Consider the following 16,207-nt stretch of genomic DNA (forward strand, 5'->3'; position numbering starts at 1 on the left):
CACAGACCTGACGGGTCCAGAACCAAGACCGGACCCTCGCAAAACAACCACAACCGACAGCACCAGACTAGAAAACACCAGCCCAAAGCCTCCCAAAACCACCACCAACAGCAGACTAGAAAACACCAGCCCAGCGCCTCCCAAAACCACCACCAACAGCACCAGACTAGAAAACACCAGCCCAGAGCCTCCCAAAACCACCACCAACAGCACCAGACTAGAAAACACCAGCCCAGAGCCTCCCAAAACCAACAGCAACAGCACCAGACTAGAAGACACCAGCCCAGAGCCTCCCAAAACCACCACCAACAGCACCAGACTAGAAGACACCAGCCCAGAGCCTCCCAAAACCAACAGCAACAGCACCAGACTAGAAAACACCAGCCCAGAGCCTCCCAAAACCACCACCAACAGCACCAGACTAGAAGACACCAGCCCAGAGCCTCCCAAAACCACCACCAACAGCCCCACCACTAGAACAGTAGAGACCAGACCTGACACTACCAAAACCACCAAAAGAACAGAGGAACCAACAGCGGACCCTCCCACCACCACCAACACTAGGCTCCACGCCAGGACAAGCAGTGTCACCAAGAGGGAGCGGGTATCCAACTCTTACAATGGACCCCAGCCTCAACATCAGTCGTTGGTGGCAGATGTCAGCCTTACCCCCAGCCCTGGGGCCAGTGTTGGCTCCTCTACCAACTCCTCTCACTCAGTCTTGCCATACGATGGACCGGTAGTCTCTCTGAGGCGGGACGTCACCATGGCAACGGCCTCGTCTCGGAATAAGGCGGCGACCAGACCCACTCTCCGCCGGCCCCTCAGCCTGGATGTGACGCCCCTGCGCCTCCGTGGCTCCGAGCCAGCGCTGGACCGCAGGGTCCTACAGCCCCCTTGGCGCAGCGCTGGTGGTCCCTCCACTGCCCCCTCGCCCCCAGCACGCTCCCTCACCAGCCCCAGCCTGGGCCCCGGAGGCTGGATGCGCCGCAGCGAGAGCACCTGTACCGTCAACAACTCCTCAATGGGCCTCCGGGCCACCAGGGGGCGTATGCGTCCAGCCACCTCCCTTCCCCACATTGCCCGGGGGTTTGGAGGGGCCTCCCCGCTGCCCTTGCCCTCCACACCGCGAGGCCCCTGTCTCCTTGTGGCCCTAAGACCCATTAACCTAGACCAGGAGAGGCAGGCCTTCTTCCAGTCTGACTATAAATACGACCCCCAGTTTGAGTACTCGACCCCGGAGCCCAGCACTGTGCTGGAGAAATACAGAGATGGATCTGACCTCTTCCTCGCACAGGTAGGCCTCTCTGTCTGGCAAAGATATTAGATGATAGGAAGATTACCCACTCTGGGGATTTCTGCATTTTTAGTTATTATGTTTGTTTTGTGGCAAATTAACTTGAAATGTCTTCCTCCTGACATATTGTATCTTAATAAACTCTCTCTCTCTGGATGTTTCCCTCTCTCTCTCTCTCTCTGTCTCTCTCTCTCTCTCTCTGTCTCTCTGTCTCTCTCTCTCTCTCTCTCTCTCTCTCTCTCTCTCTCTCTCTCTCTCTCTCTCTCTCTCTCTGTCTCTGTCTCTCTCTCTCTCTCTGTCTCTCTCTGTCTCTCTGTCTCTCTCTCTCTCTCTCTCTGTCTCTCTCTCTCTCTCTCTCTCTCTCTCTCTCTCTCTCTCTCTCTGTCTCTCTCTCTCTCTCTCTCTCTCTCTCTCTCTCTCTCTCTCTCTCTCTCTCTCTCTCTCTCTCTCTCTCTCTCTCTCTCTGGGTGTTTCTCTCTCTGTCTCTCAATTTTAATTTATTGGCATGGGAAACATATGTTTACATTGCCAAAGCAAATGCCACAGTAAACATTACACTTACAGAAGTTCCAAAATAATAAAGACATTTCAAATGTCATATTATGTCTATATACAGTGTTGTAACGATGTACAAATGGTTGAAGTACAGAAGGGAATATAAATAAGCATAAATATGGGTTGTATTTAATATACAAAAGTGAAATAAACAATAAAAATTAACAGTAAACATTACACTCACAGAAGTTCCAAAAGAATAAAGACATTTCAAATGTCATATTATGTCTATATACAGTGTTGTAATGATGTGCAAATAGTTAAAGTACAAAAGGGAAAATAAATATGGGTTGTGTCAAGTAATTATCTTTTTGTTTTCTCATGATTTGATTGGGTCTAATTGTATTGCTGTCCTGGGGCTCTGTGGGGTCTGTTTGTGAACAAAACTCTCTCTCTCTCTCTCTCTCTCTCTCTCTCTGGGTGTCTCTCTCTCTCTCTCTCTCTCTCTCTCTCTCTCTCTCTGGGTGTTTCTCTCTCTCTCTCTCTCTCACCTCTCTCTCTCCTCTCTCTCTCTCTACAGGCTGTTGGGATTATGGAGTGTATTCTGAGGAAGTTTGGTAACTATGAGAACTTTGAGGAAGTGACGGGAGGAAGTATTTTACCAAAGAGTCGAGTCTGGGCTGCTGCACGCAAGTACCTGCAGAAGGAGAACTGTGTAGGAGAGGTGAGTGAGGTTTCACATGTTACGTGTGGTGTGTTGGAGGGTTGGTGTGTTATGGGTAGTGTGTTTGAGGGTTGGTGTGTTACGGGTAGTGTGTTGGAGGGTTGGTGTGTTACGGGTAGTGTGTTGGAGGGTTGGTGTGTTATGGGTAGTGTGTTTGAGGGTTGGTGTGTTACGGGTAGTGTGTTTGAGGGTTGGTGTGTTACGGGTAGTATGTTTGAGGGTTGGTGTGTTATGGGTAGTGTGTTTGAGGGTTGGTATGTTACGTGTAGTGTGTTTAAGGGTTGGTGTGTTACGTGTAGTGTGTTTAAGGGTTGGTGTGTTAACAAGATGTCTTTGTGCAATGATGATGATGATGAAGGTAATGATGATGATGAAGGTAATGATGATGATGAAGGTAATGATGATGATGAAGGTAATGATGATGATGAAGGTAATGATGATAACCTTGTCTAGGTGGTGGTGTGTCTAATGATGATGATGAAGGTAATGATGATGATGAAGGTAATGATGATAACCTTGTCTAGGGGGTAGAGGTCGACCGATTATGATTTTTAAACGCCGATACCGATACCGACCAAAAGAAACGATACCGATTAATCAGGCAATTTTTATATATATATTTGTAATAATGACAATTACAACAATACTGAATGAACCTCTTGAAGCTAGGGGGCAGTATTTCTATGTTTGGGAAAATAACGTTCCCAAAGTAACCTGCCTATTTCTCAGGCCCAGATGCTAGAATATGCATATAATTGGCAGATTAGGATAGAAAACACTCTAAAGTTTCCAAAACTGTCAAAATATTGTCTGTGAGTATAACAGAACTGATTTTGCAGGTGAGACCTGAGGAAATCCAACCCGGAAGTGCCTCTTATTTTCAAAAATCCCTGTTCCATTGCCTGCCTATCCTCCATTTAAAGGGATATCAACCAGATTCCTTTTCTTATGGCTTCCACGGGGTGTGAACAGTCTTTAGACATAGTTTCAAGCTTTTATTCTGAAAAAGGAGCGAGATTTATCAAATCGCGTCTGTGGACTGCCAGATGTCCTTCAATTAGTTCATGCGCGCGAAAATGGTAGCTCGACATTTTCTTTCTCTCTTGTATTGAATAGTTTACCGTCCGGTTGAAATATTATATAAAAATAACCTGAGGATTGATTATAAAAAACGTTTGACATGTTTCTACGAACTTTACGGATACTATTTGGAATTTTCGTCTGCCCGTCATGACCTGCCTGTGGATTACTCAACAAAACGCGCCAACCAAATGGAGGTTTTTGGATATAAAAATAATCTTTATTGAACAAAACAAACATTTATTGTGTAACTGGGAGTCTCGTGAGTGCAAACATCCAAAGATCATCAAAGGTAAGCGATTCATTTGATTGCTTTTCTGACTTTTGTGACCAAGCTACTTTGCTGCTAACTGTTTGTAATGTTTTGTCTACTGATCGATGTCCTCACACAAACGCTTCGTTTGCTTTCGCTGTAAAGGATCTTTTCAAAATCTGACACGACAGGTGGATTAACAACAAGCTAAGCTGTGTTTTGGTTTATTGCACTTGTGATTTCATGAAATTAAATATTTTTTGTAATTTAATTTGAATTTGGCGCTCTGCAATTCAGCGGATGTTGACGAAAATGATCCCGCTAAGAGGTTTTAACTTAATATAATACATCAATAAAATATTTTTAGTCTCAAATAAATAATGAAACATGTTCAATTTGGTTTAAATAATGCAAAAACAAAGTGTTGGAGAAGAAAGTAAAAGTGCAATATGTGCCATGTAAAAAACGTTTAAGTTCATTGCTCAGAACATATGAAAGCTGGTGGTTCCTTTTAACATGAGTCTTCAATATTCCCAGGTAAGAAGTTTTAGGTTGTAGTTATTATAGGACTATTTCTCTCTATACCATTTGTATTTCATATACCTTTGACTATTGGATGTTCTAATAGGTACTTTAGTATTGCCAGCCTATTCTTGGGAGGTGATAGGCTTGAAGTCATAAACAGCGCAATGCTTGAAGCACAGCGAAGAGCTGCTGGCAAACGCACGAAAGTGCTGTTTGAATGAATGCTTACGAGCCTGCTGCTGCCTACCACCGCTCAGTCAGACTGCTCTATCAAATCATAGACTTAATTATAATATAATAACACACAGAAATACAGGCCTTAGGTCATTAATATGGTCAAATCCGGAAACTATTGTCACGTTCCTGACCTGTTTTCTGTTGTTTTTGTATGTGTTTAGTTGGTCAGGGCGTGAGTTGGGGTGGGCATTCTATGTTATGTGTTTCTATGTTGGGTTAAATGTGTTGCCTGATATGGTTCTCAATTAGAGGCAGGTGTTTGACGTTTCCTCTGATTGAGAACCATATTAAGGTAGGCTGTTCTCACTGTTTGTTTGTGGGTGATTGTTTCCTGTCTCTGTGTTTGTATTCTGCACCAGATAGGACTGTTTCGGTTTGCTACATTTTGTTATTTTGTTCGTTGTAAGTGTTCACTGTTTTTGTTTAATTAAACATGTTGAGCACTGGCTACGCTGCGTGTTGGTCCGATCCCTGTTTCACCCTCTCTTATAGTGAAGAGAGGGAAGGCTGCCGTTACAGAATCACCCACCAACAAAGGATCAAGCAGCGGGGTAACGGGCAGCAGCGACAGCAGCAGCGGTACAAGGAGGAATGGACATGGGAGGAAATCCTAGACGGAGAAGGACCCTGGGCAGAGCCAGAGGAGTGTCGCCGCCCCAAAGCGGAGCTGGAGGCAGCGAAAGCGGAGAGGCGGCATTATGAGGCGCTAGCAAGGCTGAGCGGCTGGAAGCCCGAGAGGCTCACCCAAAAAATTCTTCGGGGGTGGCTAAAAGGGAGTGTAGCTGGGTCAAGTAGGAGACTTGAGCCAACTCCCCTTGCTTACCGTAAGGAGCCGGTCAGGGCGGAATTGGAGGTGAGCGACGCAGAGACAGTGAAGGAGTTAATGGGGAAATTGGAGGAGAGAGTTATGAGGGAGGTGCTGGTTTGGTGCATGAGGCACGACATCCGCCCGACTGAACGTGTCGGGGAGTTGATGTCACCGGGAACAGCTCTCCATACTCGTCCTGAGGTGCGTGCTAGCTGTCTGGTTAAGACTGTGCCAGCCTCACGCACCAGGCCTCCTGTGCGCCTTCCTAGCCCTGCACGTCCTCTGCCAGCTCGCCGCTACAGCTCTCCCAGCCATGCTTCCAGTGGAGAGAGAGGGCGTCGTCCCGGGCAGGCACCGTGTTATGCGGTGGAGCGCACGGTGTCCCCGGTGCGTGTGCTTAGCCCGGTGCGCACCATCTCAGCTCCCCACATCTGCCGGGCTAGGGTGAAGATCCAGCCAGGGCGGATGGTGCCAGCCCTGCTCTCAAGACCTCCAGTACGTCTCCAGAGCCCTGTTCCTCCTCCACACACTAGCCTTGAGGTGCGTGTCTCCAGTCCAGTACCATCAGTGCCGACACCACGCACCAAGCCTCCTGTGCGTCTCCAGAGCCCTGTGCGCACTGTTCCTTCTCCCCGCACTCGCCCTAAGGTGCGTGCCCTCAGTCCGGTACCACCAGTTCCGGCACCACGCACCAGGCCTATAGTGCGCTTTGAGAAACCAGTGTGCCCTGTTCCTGCTCCCCGCACTAGCCTTGAGGTGCGTGTCTCCAGTCCGGTACCACCAGTTCCGGCACCACGCACCAGGCCTACTGTGCGCCTCAGCAGGTCAGAGTCGGCCGTCTGCTCAACGCCGCCTGCACTGCTCGTCTGCCCAACGCCGCCTGCACTGCTCGTCTGCTCAACGCCGCCTGCACTGCTCGTCTGTCCAGCGCCGTCTGAGCCATCCGTCTGTCCAGCGCCATCTGAGCCATCCGTCTGCCCAGCGCCATCTGAGCCATCCGTCTGCCCAGCGCCATCTGAGCCATCCGTCTGCCCAGCGCCATCTGAGCCATCCGTCTGCCCAGCGCCATCTGAGCCATCCGTCTGCCCAGCGCCATCTGAGCCATCTGCCTGCCCAGCGCCGTCTGAGCCATTCGTCTGTCCCGAGCCATTAGAGCCGCCCGTCTGTCCCGAGCCGTCAGAGCCGTTCGTCAGTCAGGAGCCGCTAGAGCCGTCCGTCAGTCAGGAGCTGCCAGAGCCGCCAGCCAGTCAGGAGCCGCCAGAGCCGCCAGCCAGTCAGGAGCCGCCAGCCAGTCAGGAGCTGCCAGAGCCGCCCTCCAGTCATGAGCTGCCCTGCAGTCATGAGCTGCCCTTCAGTCATGAGCTGCCCTCCAGTCATGAGCTGCCCTTCAGTCATGAGCTGCCCTTCAGTCATGAGCTGCCCTCCAGTCATGAGCTGCCTTCCAGTCATGAGCTGCCCTCCAGTCATGAGCTGCCCTCCAGTCATGAGCTGCCCTCCAGTCATGAGCTGCCCGCCAGTCATGAGCTGCCTTCCAGTCATGAGCTGCCCTCCAGTCATGAGCTGCCCTCCAGTCATGAGCTGCCCTCCAGTCATGAGCTGCCTGCCAGTCATGAGCTGCCTTCCAGTCATGAGCTGCCCTCCAGTCATGAGCTGCCTTCCAGTCATGAGCTGCCCTCCAGTCATGAGCTGCCCTCCAGTCATGAGCTGCCTTCCAGTCATGAGCTGCCTGCCAGTCATGAGCTGCCTTCCAGTCATGAGCTGCCCTCCAGTCATGAGCTGCCCTCCAGTCATGAGCTACCATATAGTCCGGAGCTGCATCTAGTCCGAAGCAACCATTCAGTCCAGAGCTGCCTCTCTGTCCGGAGCTGCCCTTCAGTCCTGAGCTGCCCCTCTGTCCTGAGCTGCCCCTCTGTCCTGAGCTACCCCTCTGTCCTGAGCTACCTCTCTGTCCTGAGCTACCTCTCTGTCCTGAGCTACCTCTCTGTGCTGAGCTACCTCTCTGTTCTGAGTTGTCTCCTCTATTTAGGAGGGGCCTTGGTGAAGGTTCCTGGACCAGGGTCGGGGGCGAGGGTCGCCACTCAAGGGACGCTAAGGAGGGGGACAAAGACAATGGTGGAGTGGTGTCCTCGTCCTGCGCCGGAGCCGCCACCGCGGACAGATGCCCACCCAGACCCTCCCCTTGAGTTTTAGGGGTGCGCCCGGAGTTCGCACCTTGAGGGGGGGGTTCTGTCACGTTCCTGACCTGTTTTCTGTTGTTTTTGTATGTGTTTAGTTGGTCAGGGCGTGAGTTGGGGTGGGCATTCTATGTTATGTGTTTCTATGTTGGGTTAAATGTGTTGCCTGATATGGTTCTCAATTAGAGGCAGGTGTTTGACGTTTCCTCTGATTGAGAACCATATTAAGGTAGGCTGTTCTCACTGTTTGTTTGTGGGTGATTGTTTCCTGTCTCTGTGTTTGTATTCTGCACCAGATAGGACTGTTTCGGTTTGCTACATTTTGTTATTTTGTTCGTTGTAAGTGTTCACTGTTTTTGTTTAATTAAACATGTTGAGCACTGGCTACGCTGCGTGTTGGTCCGATCCCTGTTTCACCCTCTCTTATAGTGAAGAGAGGGAAGGCTGCCGTTACAACTATCATTTTGAAAACAGCGTTTATTCTTTCAGTGAAATACGGAACCGTTCCGTATTTTATCTAACGGGTGGCATCCCTAAGTCTAAATATTGCTGTTACATTGTACAACCTTCAATGTTATGTCGTAATTATGTACAATTCTGGCAAATTAATTACGGTCTTTGTTAGGAAGAAATGGTCTTCACACAGTTCGCAACGAGCCAGGCGGCCCAAACTGCTGCATATACCCTGACTCTGCTTGCACAGAACGCAGGAGAAGTGACACAGTTTCCCTAGTTAAAATAAATTCATGTTAGCAGGCAATATTATCTAAATATACAGGTTTAAAAATGTATACTTGTGTATTGATTTTAAAGAAAGGCGTTGATGTTTATGGTTAGGTACATTGGTGCAACAGTGCTTTTTTCGCGAATGCGCTTTTGTTAAATCATCACCCGTTTGGCGAAGTAGGCTGTGATTCAATGATAAATTAACAGGCACCGCGTTGATTATATGCAACGCAGGACACGCTAGATAAACTAGTAATATCATCAACCATGTGTAGTTAACTAGTGATTATGTTAAGATTGATTGTTTTTTATAAGATACGTTTAATGCTAGCTAGCAACTTACTTTGGCTCCTTGCTGCACTCGCATAACAGGTAGTCAGCCTGCCACGCAGTCTCCTCGTGGAGTGCAATGTAATCGGCCATGATCGGTGTCCAAAAATGCCGATTACCGATTGAAATCGGCCATTCCGATTAATCGGTCGACCTCTACTAGACCCTGTGTCTGATGTCTGATGTCTGTGTCTGATGATGAAGAGTAGGGTGTTAACTTTGTCTAGGTGGTGGTGTGTCTGTCTGAGGAGCTGCTGTCCCAGGCGGTGATGATGGTGGAGAGTTGTCGTCCCACTCTGACTATCAACCTGTCTGGAGCACGACAACACTGGCTGGAGGGCATGCTCAGACATGAGATAGGTACAGTACGCTGACTGACAACACTGGCTGGAGGGCATGAGATAGGTACAGTACGCTGACTGACAACACTGGCTGGAGGGCTGGAGGGCATGAGATAGGTACAGTACGCTGACTGACAACACTGGCTAGAGGGCTGGAGGGCATGAGATAGGTACAGTACGCTGACTGACAACACTGGCTGGAGGGCATGAGATAGGTACAGTACGCTGACTGACAACACTGGCTGGAGGGCATGAGATAGGTACAGTACGCTGACTGGCAACACTGGCTGGAGGGCATGAGATAGGTACAGTACGCTGACTGACAACACTGGCTGGAGGGCATGAGATAGGTACAGTACGCTGACTGACAACACTGGCTGGAGGGCATGAGATAGGTACAGTACGCTGACTGACAACACTGGCTGGAGGGCATGACTGCACCATACAGCATGTTTTCACTGTGTGGGGATCTGTGATGGGGGATGGGGGATCTGTGATGGGGGATGGGGGATGTGGGATGGGGGTTGTGGGATGTTTTTTTTTTATTTTTTTATTTAACCTTTATTTAACCAGGTAGGCAAATTGAGAACACGTTCTCATTTACAATTGCGACCTGGCCAAGATAAAGCAAAGCAGTTCGACACATACAACAACACATAGTTACACATGGAGTAAAACAAACATATAGTCAATAATACAGTGAAAAAAAATAAGTCTATATACAATGTGAGCAAGTGAGGTGAGATAAGGGAGGTGAAGGCAAACAAATATATGTATAAATAAATAAAAATATAAAAGGCCATGGAGGCGAAGTGAGTACAACACAGCAAGTAAAATAAAAACTAAAAAACACTGGAATGGTTGGTTTGCAGTGGAAGAAAGTGCAAAGTAGAGACAGAAATAATGGGGTGCAAAGGAGCAAAATAAATTAATAAATAAATACAGTAGGTAAAGAGGTAGTTGTTTGGGCTAAATTGTAGATGGGTTATGTACAGGTGCAGTAATCTATGAGCTGCTCTGACAGCTGGTGCTTAAAGCTAGTGAGGGAGATAGGTGTTTCCAGTTTCAGAGATTTTTGTAGTTCGTTCCAGTCATTGGCAGCAGAGAACTGGAAGGAGAGGCGTCCAAAGGAAGAATTGGTTTTGGGGGTGACTAGAGAGATATACCTGCTGGAGCGCGTGCTACAGGTAGGTGCTGCTATGGTGACCAGCGAGCTGAGATAAGGGGGGACTTTACCTAGCAGGGTCTTGTAGATGACCTGGAACCAGTGGGTTTGGCGACGAGTATGAAGCGAGGGCCAGCCAACGAGAGTGTACAGGTCGCAGTGGTGGGTAGTATATGGGGGTGTGTGATGTGGGATGGGGGATGTGTGATGTGTTTTTCATCCACACAGCATCATACATGAGTTGTGAGTTATAATTTGCGTGTTCTACCAGGTACACAGTGCCTCAACACATCCCCATGTTATTCCATCTCTGTCCCTCCCAGGAACCCACTACCTTCGAGGTGTAAACAACAGCCTCCAGCCCTGGTCTACTTCCGCAGGCAGGAAGCAGTATGGCCTCAAACCGGCCAATCCCACGGAGGAAGGCCTGGCCAGCCTGCACAGTGTGTTGCTACGGAAACAGCCCTACCTGTGGCGTGCCGCTCTGCTCTACTATACGGTGTATCACGCCACCAGGATGGGCTTCAGCCAGCTCTTCAGCCACATCGCTCAGTTCGTCCAGGATCCGGTGGTGCGCTGGGAGTACTGCCTCAGAGCCAAGAGGGGACAGACGGACACCTCGCAGCCTGGTGAGTGTGTGTGTGTGTGTGTGTGTGTGTGTGTGTGTGTGTGTGTGTGTGTGTGTGTGTGTGTGTGTGTGTGTGTGTGTGTGTGTGTGTGTGTGAATACACTAACCATTGTACATGTACCAGTGATAGATCTATGCACCCCAAAAATATGACATTTAATATTTTTTTTTAAGGATTGGTGGTCTCTATGTTGACTTGATTGTTTGTGTGGTTGTGAATCAGGCTGTTTCAGTAAAGACCAAGTGTACCTGGACGGAATCCTCAGGATTCTACGACATCGGAGGAACATCGACTTCAAGATGCTGACCTCGCTAGGCAAGGTCAGTCGTCAACCTCCCGTACAGGATCGCTTCATGTTTATTTCCCCCCACGGTGATGACATATAGTTTGGTTCTTTCATGGTGGACACATTTTCAGTACAAAAGCTGAATTGTAGTTTATACATACCTCATAAGTAGAGCACAGACAGGGCTGTTGTAATATCAGATCAGATTGGAAAGAGTTGGAAAGAGTCTGTAAATTTGCCACCGATGTGATGATGACGTTAACCCATCCTTCTTCTGGCCCTCCAGGTGTCGTTTGAGGACGTGGAAAGGCTACGGCACATCGCTGTCCTCCGCCGGACCAGAATCCCTCACTTCATGCAGGACCAGGAGAAATACCTTCAGCATCTGGACCACATCGTCACAGTCAACGAACTGAGCGACGCTCAGCTTAGAGAACTCCTTCCCTGACCGACCGACCGACCGACCGACCGACCGACCTTCAGCTGAGCGCGCTAGATCACCTGCTGGGCGTCAACAAAGGTGGCGATTCAACATGTAGAATGGTCGGGAAATGAATAGAAAATGGCGGATGATGTTCGGTGGTCAGAGGCGTTAAGAATGGTCACCTGCTGCTAATTACCTCTGGTCAGCGTGGTCTGTTTTTCCCTTGACTGACTCTCTGGTCTAGACTGGCCATCCCATCCTTGACTGACTGACTCCCTCTCGTCTAGACTGGCCATCCCATCCTTGACTGACTGACTCTCTGGTCTAGACTGGCCATCCCATCCTTGACTGACTCCCTCTGGTCTCGACTGGCCATCCCATCCTTGACTGACTGACTCTCTGGTCTAGACTGGCCATCCCATCCTTGACTGACTCCCTCTGGTCTAGACTGGCCATCCCATCCTTGACTGACTCCCTCTGGTCTAGACTGGCCATCCCATCCTTGACTGACTGACTCCCTCTGGTCTAGACTGGCCATCCCATCTTTGACTGACTGACTCCCTCTGGTCTAGACTGGGCTTCCCATCCTTGACTGACTGCCTCTCGTCTAGACTAACCCTAATCCTCCCAAGTGTCATTCATCACTCTGCTGTTGGAAAGCCCTGGAAATGAAGGCTAGTGTCCGACAGACAGAGTGTGTGGAACGAACAGATCAACATTCAGATCATATCTACTACGCTTGGATCATATTCACTCTGTCTGAGTCCTAAACGGCACCCTATTCTCTATATAGAGCCCTATGGACCCAGGTCAAAAGTAGTGCACTACCCTATGGAACCAGGTCAACAGTAGTGCACTACCCTATGGACCCTGGTCAAAAGTAGTGCACTACCCTATGGAACCAGGTCAACAGTAGTGCACTACCCTATGGACCCAGGTCAAAAGTAGTGCACTACCCTATGGACCCTGGTCAAAAGTAGTGCACTACCCTATGGACCCAGGTCAAAAGTAGTGCACTACCCTATGGACCCTGGTCAAAAGTAGTGCACTACCCTATGGACCCAGGTCAAAAGTAGTGCACTACCCTATGGACCCTGGTCAAAAGTAGTGCACTACCCTATGGACCCAGGTCAAAAGTAGTGCACTACCCTATGGACCCTGGTCAAAAGTAGTGCACTACCCTATGGACCCTGGTCAAAAGTAGTGCACTACCCTATGGACCCAGGTCAAAGGTAGTGCACTACCGTATGGACCCAGGTCAAAAGTAGTGCACTACCGTATGGACCCTGGTCAAAAGTAGTGCACTACCCTATGGACCCAGGTCAAAAGTAGTGCACTACCCTATGGACCCTGGTCAAAAGTAGTGCACTACCCTATGGACCCTGGTCAAAAGTAGTGCACTACTCTATGGACCCTGGTCAAAAGTAGTGCACTACCCTATGGACCCAGGTCAAAAGTAGTGCACTACCCTATGGACCCAGGTCAAAAGTAGTGCACTACCCTATGGACCCAGGTCAAAAGTAGTGCACTACCCTATGGACCCAGGTCAAAAGTAGTGCACTATAAAGGGAACAGGCTGCCATGTGGGATACATACTATATCATGGTCAAACAGTCCAACAGGTCAGTGGGTTGTTGTGATGACAGCAGTCCTGCAGGGAAACAGAACGCTTCTTCTGATACTTGGATGATGTCTCCCTTGTGTTCATATTCAACCCCCTGGATGATGTCTACCTTGGGTTCATATTCAACCCCCTGGATGATGTCTACCTTGGGTTCATATTCAACCCCCTGGATGATGTCTCCCTTGGGTTCATATTCAACCCCCTGGAATGTCTACCTTGGGTTCATATTCAAACCCCTGGATGATGTCTACCTTGGGTTCATATTCAAACCCCTGGATGATGTCTACCTTGGGTTCATATTCAACCCCCTGGATGATGTCTACCTTGGGGTTCATATTCAAACCCCTGGATGATGTTTACCTTGGGTTCATATTCAACTCCCTGGATGATGTCTCCCTTGGGTTCATATTCAACCCCCTGGATGATGTCTACCTTGGGTTCATATTCAACCCCCTGGAATGTCTACCTTGGGTTCATATTCAAACCCCTGGATGATGTCTACCTTGGGTTCATATTCAAACCCCTGGATGATGTCTCCCTTGGGTTCATATTCAACCCCCTGGATGATGTCTACCTTGGGTTCATATTCAAACCCCTGGATGATGTCTACCTTGGGTTCATATTCAAACCCCTGGATGATGTCTACCTTGGGGTTCATAGTCAACCCCCTGGAATGTCTACCTTGGGTTCATATTCAAACCCCTGGATGATGTCTCCCTTGGGTTCATATTCAACCCCCTGGATGATGTCTACCTTGGGGTTCATATTCAACCCCCTGGATGATGTCTCCCTTGGGTTCATATTCAACCCCCTGGATGATGTCTACCTTGGGTTCATATTCAACCCCCTGGATGATGTCTACCTTGGGTTCATATTCAACCCCCTGGATGATGTTTACATTGGGTTCATATTCAACCCCCTGGATGATGTTTACCTTGGGTTCATATTCAACCCCCTGGATGATGTCTACATTGTGTTCATATTCAACCCCCTGGATGATGTCTCCCTTGGGTTCATATTCAAACCCCTGGATGATGTCTACCTTGGGGTTCATATTCAACCCCCTGGATGATGTCTACCTTGGGTTCATATTCAACCCCCTGGATGATGTCTACCTTGGGTTCATATTCAAACCCCTGGATGATGTCTACCTTGGGGTTCATATTCAAACCCCTGGATGATGTCTACCTTGGGTTCATATTCAACCCCCTGGATGATGTCTACCTTGGGTTCATATTCAACCCCCTGGATGATGTCTCCCTTGGGTTCATATTCAACCCCCTGGATGATGTCTACCTTGGGTTCATATTCAACCCCCTGGATGATGTCTACCTTGGGTTCATATTCAAACCCCTGGATGATGTCTACCTTGGGGTTCATATTCAAACCCCTGGATGATGTCTACCTTGGGTTCATATTCAACCCCCTGGATGATGTCTACCTTGGGTTCATATTCAACCCCCTGGATGATGTCTCCCTTGGGTTCATATTCAAACCCCTGGATGATGTCTACCTTGTGTTCATATTCAACCCCCTGGATGATGTCTCCCTTGGGTTCATATTCAAACCCCTGGATGATGTCTCCCTTGTGTTCATATTCAACCCCCTGGATGATGTCTACCTTGGGTTCATATTCAACCCCCTGGATGATGTCTACCTTGGGTTCATATTCAACCCCCTGGATGATGTCTCCCTTGAGTTCATATTCAACCCCCTGGATGATGTTTACCTTGGGTTCATATTCAACCCCCTGGATGATGTCTACCTTGGGTTCATATTCAACCCCCTGGATGATGTCTACCTTGGGGTTCATATTCAACCCCCTGGATGATTCAACCCCCTGGATGATGTTTACCTTGGGTTCATATTCAACCCCCTGGATGATGTCTACCTTGGGTTCATATTCAACCCCCTGGATGATGTCTACCTTGGGTTCATATTCAACCCCCTGGATGATTCAACCCCCTGGATGATGTTTACATTGGGTTCATATTCAACCCCCTGGATGATGTCTACCTTGGGTTCATATTCAACCCCCTGGATGATGTCTACCTTGGGTTCATATTCAACCCCCTGGATGATGTCTACCTTGGGGTTCATATTCAACCCCCTGGATGATTCAACCCCCTGGATGATGTTTACCTTGGGTTCATATTCAAACCCCTGGATGATGTCTCCCTTGGGTTCATATTCAACCCCCTGGATGATATCTACCTTGGGGTTCATATTCAACTCCCTGGATGATGTCTCCCTTGGGTTCATATTCAACCCCCTGGATGATGTCTACCTTGGGGTTCATATTCAACCCCCTGGATGATGTCTACCTTGGGTTCATATTCAACCCCCTGGATGATGTCTACCTTGGGTTCATATTCAACCCCCTGGATGATGTCTACCTTGGGTTCATATTCAAACCCCTGGATGATGTCTCCCTTGGGTTCATATTCAAACCCCTGGATGATGTCTACCTTGGGTTAATATTCAACCCCCTGGATGATGTCTACCTTGGGTTCATATTCAAACCCCTGGATGATGTCTACCTTGGGTTCATATTCAACCCCCTGGATGATGTCTACCTTGGGTTCATATTCAACCCCCTGGATGATGTCTCCCTTGGGTTCATATTCAACCCCCTGGATGATGTCTACCTTGGGTTCATATTCAACCCCCTGGATGATGTCTCCCTTGGGGTTCATATTCAACCCCCTGGATGATGTCTACCTTGGGTTCATATTCAACCCCCTGGATGATGTCTACCTTGGGTTCATATTCAACCCCCTGGATGATGTCTACCTTGGGTTCATATTCAAACCCCTGGATGATGTCTCCCTTGGGTTCATATTCAAACCCCTGGATGATGTCTCCCTTGGGTTCATATTCAAACCCCTGGATGATGTCTACCTTGGGTTCATATTCAAACCCCTGGATGATGTCTACCTTGGGTTCATATTCAACCCCCTGGATGATGTCTACCTTGGGTTCATATTCAACCCCCTGGATGATGTCTACCTTGGGTTCATATTCAACCCTCTGGATCATATGTCCGTCTGTATGGACCATATACTGTACGTCACAGAACTACATTTCCA

General features: G+C 48.7%; 1 protein-coding gene across 1 annotated transcript; it reads left to right on the forward strand.

The window, feature by feature from the left end:
- The first annotated feature begins 226 nt into the window (after positions 1-226).
- LOC120042807 (uncharacterized protein KIAA0895-like) lies at positions 227-11,518 on the forward strand. Its single transcript, XM_038987616.1, has 6 exons — positions 227-1,297; positions 2,373-2,516; positions 8,877-9,009; positions 10,479-10,784; positions 11,007-11,104; positions 11,357-11,518. The coding sequence occupies exons 1-6, from the start codon at positions 767-769 to the stop codon at positions 11,516-11,518; spliced, it is 1,374 nt and encodes a 457-aa protein (XP_038843544.1). The 5' UTR covers positions 227-766.
- Positions 11,519-16,207: the final 4,689 nt, after the last annotated feature.

The sequence above is a fragment of the Salvelinus namaycush genome, unplaced genomic scaffold (genome assembly GCF_016432855.1).
Source record: "Salvelinus namaycush isolate Seneca unplaced genomic scaffold, SaNama_1.0 Scaffold784, whole genome shotgun sequence".
Taxonomy (NCBI): domain Eukaryota; kingdom Metazoa; phylum Chordata; class Actinopteri; order Salmoniformes; family Salmonidae; genus Salvelinus; species Salvelinus namaycush.